The sequence below is a fragment of the Octopus bimaculoides genome, chromosome 25, assembly GCF_046866305.1.
Source record: "Octopus bimaculoides isolate indiv1 chromosome 25, ASM4686630v1, whole genome shotgun sequence".
Classification (NCBI taxonomy): domain Eukaryota; kingdom Metazoa; phylum Mollusca; class Cephalopoda; order Octopoda; family Octopodidae; genus Octopus; species Octopus bimaculoides.
The window spans coordinates 22,087,818-22,096,186 of NC_142952.1; the positions used below are offsets into that span (position 1 = coordinate 22,087,818).

The 8,369-nt window shown below is 36.7% G+C and overlaps 1 protein-coding gene across 1 annotated transcript in view; it reads right to left on the minus strand.

Moving 5' to 3' along the window:
• Positions 1 to 306: 306 nt before the first annotated feature.
• Positions 307 to 8,369, minus strand: part of LOC106880225 (LYR motif-containing protein 4-like) — a 20,801-nt gene continuing 12,738 nt past the window's right edge. The window contains exons 2-3 of the mRNA XM_014930089.3: positions 4,366 to 4,486; positions 307 to 481 (exon numbers count right to left, since the gene is read on the minus strand). Of these exons, the coding sequence (XP_014785575.1) occupies positions 434 to 481; positions 4,366 to 4,486 (169 nt within the window). The 3' untranslated portion in view covers positions 307 to 433. The remainder of the gene's footprint in view (positions 482 to 4,365; positions 4,487 to 8,369) is intronic.

Sequence of the window (8,369 nt, forward strand, 5' to 3'; positions counted from 1 at the left end):
AATATATTACACATATAATATATTATACATATAATATATATATATATCATAACAGATGTTAGATCTTAACATGAACCAATTTGGAGGTAGAAACATAGGAGTATTTTTAATTCAGTTGGATATTTGTGAAAAAGCCTAAAAACCAAAACATTTAAGAGGTAGGTTGAAGCAAAACAAAAAGTTCTGAGGATGCACCCCGACCATTTCCCCTGTCTCTGAACCCCAAATCCATTTCCTAACTCTTATTTTGTCAGACATAATCAAAGCAACATTAGAGGGATGAAGATAAAGACCAAGATTATGAAATGGTTGGAGTGGTGGGCAGAAGTGGCTTAAATACATCAGCTGTTTGTAGTCATCATTTGCATCACATATCATCATCATCATCCTCATCAGAGCTGTATTATTCAGTCATGTAGTTCTGCAGGCTGTTTCATTCAATAACGAGCTTGCCTTCAGTAAACAGATTATTAATGGCAGTCTGCAAGAGAAATTAAGAAAGGAAAACATCGAAAATGAGAGATTTAAAAAAAATTTTTAATTTTCGAATTTGGTAACATTTTAATTTTGACAGGAAACGAATAGGCAGGGACACACAAGCATAGAATAAACCCCTCAGTGTAATGGGTCCTGATTTAATGGAATGAATACTAACAATAATGCTTTCAAATGTTGGCACAAAATGTAGCAATTTTGAAGGAAGGAGGAAATCAATTACACCAACCCCAGCACTTAACGACAACTACTTATTTAATCTACCCAACGAGAATAAAAGGCAAAGTCAAAGTTGGAAGTATTTGAGCTCAGAATGTAAAAATCTGGAAGAAATGCCACTCAGCATTTTGTCTGGAGCAATAACGACTCACCGCATCCTCATCATCATCTTTAATGAATAATAATCTTTTCTACTACAGGCATAAGGCCTGAAATTTTTAGGGAGGGGTTAAGTTGATTACATCGATCCTGAAAGGATGGAAGGCAAAGTTGGCCTCAGTGGAATTTGAACTCAGAATATAAGGATAGATGAAGGCATTTTGCCTGGCATGCTAATGATTCTGCCAGCTAGCTGCATTACCTTAATGAATAATTATAATAATTCTTTCTACTGTAGGCATAATGCCTGAAATTTTAAGAAAGGGAAGTAGATGATTGCATCAACCCCAGTGCTCAACTGGTACTTATTTTATTGACCCCGAAAGGATGAAAGGCAAAGATGACCTTATTGGAATCTGAACACAGAACATAAAGGTAAAATTTTGCTAATATTTTGTCCAATATAAGGCAGCAAGCTGACAAAATTGTTAGCATACTGGGTGAAATGCTTAGTGACGTTTTGCCTGTCTTCACGCTCTGAGTTCAAATTTCACCAAGGTTGACTTAGCCTTTCATCCTTTTGGGGATCAATAAAATAAGTACCAATTAAGTATTGGGGTCAATGTAATTGACTTACACTTTCCCTGGAAATAGCTGGCCTTGTGCCAAAATCTGAAACCAATATTTTGACCAGCATACTAATGATACATCCAGCTCACCACCTTAATGAATAATAATAATAATAATAATAATAATAATAATAATAATAATAATCCTATCTACTAAAGGCACAAGGCCAGAAATTTTGGGTGAGAGGGAGAGTCAATTACATCGACTCCAGTGTTTGGCACCTAAAGGATGAAAGGCAAAATTAACCTCAGCAGAATTTGAACTCAGAATATAAAGATGGGTAAAATGCTGCAATGCATTTTGTTTAGCATGCTAATAATTCTGCTAGTTTGCCTTAATAACAACAACAACAATCTTTTCTTTTATTGGTCACAAGGGCTAAACACAAAACATAAAAAAGAAGTGGGGCTTAGCACAAAAACACATGTATACAATGAAAACATTAACGATTAATAACAAAATTTAAACAATAAAATTCTCCAAAAAGGAGTGTTCCACTCAGGGCCAACCAAGGACCCCCTCACACATGCTGGTTACCCCATTTGCCTAGGGCACCCCAGACAAGCACCTCTCTTTTCTTCATCTGCTCTGGCCAACAGGCATATGTTCAGTGTAGGCCCATCCACAAGGGCTATCCTTGCCACATTTACCCACCCTTCAACAAAAATACTGGGGGACAGCACTTCCCTCGCCACCCATACTTTCCTTTTCAAGTGTAACTTGAAAAACTTGATGAGGGCTTGGCTGAAAAGGAAAGCATCTATCTTCAGTCCTTTCAACCTCATCTACCACACTACCTTTTTTGCCATAGCCAACAAACAAAAGAAAACTGCCTGTCCTTCCTGGCCAAAGAAGGCAACAAGGCAATCCTTATGATGAATCTGATTGCTAACCAGATCTGTCCTACATGCAACAACAGCTGTTCGACAAAGTTTCACAGATCAGCAATGTTCAGATACTGGACGAGTGCATGCAGAATGGTTTCATTGCCCTGTGTGTATCTTAGACAGGTCTGTCTGACAGCACTTCCATGCCTATAGAACTTGCCTGAACTGACAGAGGCCTCTGCTAGTACCGCCAGGCCGATTTCTGGAAATTATCCATAGACCCCAGCCTGAAAATCCTCTAGAAGAGACCAGCTAATTGATCTTCCATGACACCCAGAGTTTCCCTGAGGATGTCATCATCTGGTTTATTGTTAACACAATGTTTTGGCTGATATACTCTCCAGCTTTCATCAAGTGTCTTGGGGAAATTTCAAACCTGGGTTCTCATTCCTAAGGTATTTTTCAATGTTGTTGTTGTTATTATTATTATTCAGATCACTGTCTGGAATCGAACTCGGAATCTTGAGATTAGTAGCTCATGTTCTTAACCACTATGCCATATGCCTGTGGGCAATTACGGAGTGAATAATCGGGTATAGCTAATCATGCATGGAAAAATGGAGACCACCTTCCCCTGTGGGATGAAGTTAAAATAATAGACAGAGAACACCACTGGAAAATACAAAAACTAAAAGAAGCAGCACATATGTTAGGACACAACAACTTCCTAAGCAGACTGAGTGCAGATATGAATAGCATATGGGAACTGGTATTAAAGAAGGATAGGAGAATATTAGATTTATAAGCCCTAGAACTCACTCCATAACTGCCCACGGGAATATGGCATAGTGGTTAAGGTTTCGAGTTTGATTCCAGGCAGTGACCTCAACAACAACAACAACAGCAGCAGCAGCAGCAACAACAACAACAGCAACAGCAGCAACAACAACAACATTGAAAAATACCATAGGAATGAGAACCCAGGTTCGAAATTTCCCCCAAGATACCTGATGAAGGCTGGAGGGTATATCAGCCAAAACAAATATCCGTCAATTGTAAATAATTTAACTAATGTACATAGTTCCTCATCTCTTAAATATAGAACTGTAGTCATCATTCTTGCCTGCCACTGATCCCCTATAGAACTCCAATGTGGAACCACATTGCCCAACTGGTAGAGAGCTGTGAATGCTTGCTAACACTCCAGGTGCCAAGTTTCAGCATATGTCTGCGCATCATTAGCCATAGCATATATATATTTCTTAGCATATATATATTTCTCTCCATGTTTTTCTCCTTCTTTCTTTCTGTGTTCCTTTCTGTGGAAGAGCATAGGCTCGAAACGTTAAAGACTTTTTCACTTCCCAGTGTTATACTAATACATCTGTTAGTTTTCTACACCACCTGTCTTTGTCTTTTGTTTTTTTTTGTAAATTCTCCTTATATATATATATATATATATATATATATATAAACAAGATTAAGCATAACTTCATTGCTAGAAACACTAAACTCTCCACCTGCCATCATCTCATAAAAATACATAAACCAGGACCAAATTGAAAAATTAAACTGGTCTCCAGTATTAAGGGATCCTTTGATAAAATCTTATAGCTCCTATCAAGAATTCTTAAACCACTACTTCAAACTTTCCCAAGACATGTTGAAAGCTCCACAAGTCATTAACAGACTGAAAGACCTCAACCTTTCCCCTCTTAGAAAAAATAACTACTCTTTTAGTTTAAATATTGTTTCCCTATACACCTTTAACCCCATCCCTCTAGTTATCAGTATAATCTTCTCTCACAACCGTAACTACTTTGGACTTACAACTCAGATATTCTCAAACTGTTGACTATTATAATGAACAGCACCATCTTCCAGTTCTAAGACTCCACTTACAAACAAATCTCTGGACTGTGGCTTAGTTATTATAGCAGTGCTATCCTGTGCATGCAAAGCAACCATTTGCACACTACAGAGTAGAAAAGTTAGCTCGTACTGAGTTATGAGAGGTTGAGAAACACTGATGTAGAAGGGTTCCTCAATGTATCGTCTGTTCTAAGGTGAAAGATAAATGTAAACAAACACCAACCTGTCTTTGCATGACTTGCAGATTGGCTTCTGCTTTTTCTATGAGTTTTTCTACTTTTGAAGTCTCCATTTCTGATATATTTTCTCGGAAAGCATCTTTAGTTCTACGTAATGCATACATTCTGTGAAAACAAGAAAAAAAGAAAAGACAGTCACAAATTATACTTTTAATTCATCATCTTTTTTTACAACTATGTCATATTCATTCAAGCATAAACACAAAGCTAACACCTGCTACAATTTCTGACATTTAAATATTCAGATGAACAAGCACTACACAATGTAAGCAATAAGATTGCAGTGAGGGGAACCTATTTGTTGTTGAACTGAAGACAGCATTAACTGAACAGATCTATATCCAAAAGCATTCCATAAATGAATGGCCATTCCATCTCCTTCCTGAGTCACAATATGCCTAATACCACGTTATTCAATTTGTCCTTCCTTTCTAATTCAGTAAGTGGTGATTTGATTGTTATTTTTAGCAGGTTAAGGGACCACAACAAAACTCTCTTATTGGCACAAATAACCTAGTTTTTGTTATTTGCATCTCTCAATACTCAACTGGTTGATCTTATAATGTGGCTTGGGGGGGGGGGGAGTACATTGGCTAAACAAAAAGTTTATTTCACAGATCCAGTTTCACCATATAACTACCTAGCTGATGACCATGATGTACATTCTACCATGGAACAGTTAATTGTATAGGGCACAGTGTACCAGACAGAACATGTTACACTCTTTCTACTGTCCATTCTATTTCTGTATTACCTATTGTTGATGTTCTTTACTCCAGCTTAGCTCTTCAAAAGCATTCTACCACTGACCGAGCTGCCTTTTTAGATGCATCTTACAACTGCAGTATCTAATGTGTCTTTCCAAAGTTAAAATGATGGGGTTTCACCTGAAGGAAATCTGACTGCTACTTCTGTTGAGTAGTCAGTTTTGTTTTTCTAATACCATTTGAATTGACATGAAAAATATTTTTATCATAGTATTTTATAGCATTATTCTTCCTATACAACTTATGTTTTATCATTTTTGAAATTTGCATAAATTTTATCTTCTTTCAGATGATGGAATGTCAAATGAGCATTTTTAACAACTACTTCTCTTTGCTTTCAATCAAGGTTCCAAAGCTGCCAAAACCACTTCAGATATTTGTGTTGTGTATGGAGAAGGCGTTATTATGGAAGAAATGGTTTTCACACTTCCAGAATGGAAAAGTTGACCTCACAGACACTCCACATTGATTCTAAACATTGCTGAAAACCCTAGTTCACAAATATAAGTAGATAGGAATAGCAAAAGGGGCTCCACACATTTTCTAGACATGGGTTATGTTTAGTTGTTTGAGGTTACTGCAAAATTTCCAGTGTTTTTACAAACCTAATATTTTCTCTTGTTTGAGAAGCCCTGTTTTATGTGGTCAATCAACCTAATACCAAAACATGTCTCCCATACTTGCCTAATTAATGAAAACAATAAAAAAAAACTAGAAATGGAGAAAATGAAAGTACTATTGTCAGCTATGAAAAATTATCAAAACAACAATTATTTATAAAACATAAATATATATTTATTCAGTTGAACATTGTTGGGGTTCTCAATTTGTTGGTCAATATTCAATAATTCATGCAATGTGGCATTTACATTGTGGAAGAGCCATTCTAGTCATTTAACACACACAAAGTTATCAGATTAACTATAAATTTATCTAATGACTATAAGATGAGGAAAAATGATGACCTTGTGAAAGAGCTGACAAAGGAAGGGAAGGCAGCAGAAGTTGGCACACCATGTCAGCTTGGAATCAAAGGTCACAAAAGGACATTAGAGATGTAACATCTGTCAGAGACAGCTGAGAAGAGCTCAATGTAGCTATGGCTAAAGAGAAATGATAGTGGGAGCTGAAAAAGAATACTGCAAGCTGCTAAACAGAGAATAGTAGGAGGAAAACTCAGATTGAAATAAATCCACAGAGCAAGTTCTTTCCGTTGTCTTTGTGGCCAAGTGATATACACCAAAATTCAGGGAAATAAGATCACCTGGATGTTCTGGGCTTTATCCCACTAAAGCTAGCATTTTGAAAACAACAGGAGGACCTCTAGGAGTCAAGACCTGGGTGGGCCTGGCTCCCTAATAGTGTCAGGAACTAATGCACAGAATCATTTGCTTGACAGGGTCCTTCCTTTGAAAATTTCTCTTGCTGTCTGCTTGTCTTGGAGTAGGTTTCCACTTACATGAGGTGGTCAAGTCATTTACTAGACAAGTATAATTCCAGTGGAATGTGTGACTTCTCTAAAATATTGGTACCAATGCCTATTCTTAATAATATCTAAAAGAACATATGCAATATTAGCTAAAATCTTAAAAGCTCATGAACAATATTTCTTTTAGTGTTTAGATTTGCACTATAATAAAAACTTGCAAGTGTAGTTGTGAGGTTAAGAAGCTTACTTCCCAATCATGCGATCTTGGGTTCAACTTCATCGTGCGGTACCTTGGGCAAATGCCTTTATTGTAGCTTACGACCAACCAAAGCCTTGTGCATGCGTATCTTTGTGTTATGTTTGTCCCCAACAACCACTTGACTACCAATTTTGGTTTGTGTATGACTCCATAATGTATTGGTTTAGTAAAAAGAAAATCCTATAGAATAAGTGCTAGGCTTAAAAAATAAGTACTGGAGTCAATTCATTTAACTAAACCCTTCAAGGCAGTGCCCCAGCATGGCTGCAGTCCAATGACTGAAACAGGCAAAAATTTCAAATGAATTTGTTGTTGAATTACCTGGAAAACAATTCACAGATTTATTTGAATTTGTTTTGACAACTGACCTGAAAACCAAGTTTCATTTTCATTTTAATTTTGATTGTTTCCAATTTAGCCATTTCTGATTTTGAGTTGGTTAAAGATAGGATACTAATATTACAGTGAGCTAGCAGACGCGTTACTTAGCAACATTTCATCCATCTTTATGTTCTGAGTTCAAATTATGCCCAAGATCCACTTTGCCTTTCATCCTTTCAAGGTAAAATAAAATAAGTACCAGTTGAACACTGGGATTAACCTAACCCTCCTCCTCCCAAAATTTGAAACCAATACTATGACAGTGCAAAATATGTTAATAATAACTATGTATATATTTCAGGTTGATATGAGGAGTGATATTTACGATGGTCGGGTGCTATCTGAAGGAGATTTCATTGCTATTTCCAGATCAAACTATCACACATCGACTTCAACATGTACTTGAATTGGAAAAAGATATTGTGGTTTTGGTTAAATGGTTATCAATATATTGGAATGATGTCAGGCTGCAAGATGTCATGTAATAAAACAAACTCTAATGTTGTTTAACTGACATTTATTTTTACAGAATATTGCAATATTTACATAATTACAAAGCTGCTTGCCATGGGTGTAGTGTGGTGAGCTAGAAGCAAATGCAGTTCATAGTTACATTAATAACAGAAAAGAATGGCTTTGTGTGCGAGGTGGGAAAATACTTTTCTTCATAGTTGGCAATTCCTTTAATCCAGGGTTGAGCTGCAACCAAGGAAACTTGTCTGTTTAAAGGGCTTGTTGTCTGTGTTACTCTTTGTTTCTCACCACATTGTTGTATACAGGGCACATCACCTGATCTAAGTGTGGTCTGATCCTAATTACTGAAGCTGTAAGGTTTCGATTCTAAGCATTCCTACAGAATAATGTCCTGCACTGTAGTAAAAATGATGGCCATGCATGCATATATATATATAATATAAATTGGACATGGGTGATAGTTGTATTCTTTCTTGCCTTGAGGTTCACAGCCAAATGGCTGAGTGGATTCGTGTGAAAAATGGCACACATGTGGAGACGGGTGCATAGATTGGAATGCAGTTTGTATTTTTTCCCATAGTTATTGAGAAAATCGATTAAAACTTTTCTAATGGAATTCCCCCAACATTAAAACAACCAGTTACTCACACAGGCGGCATATACCATTTCGCTAGCAAC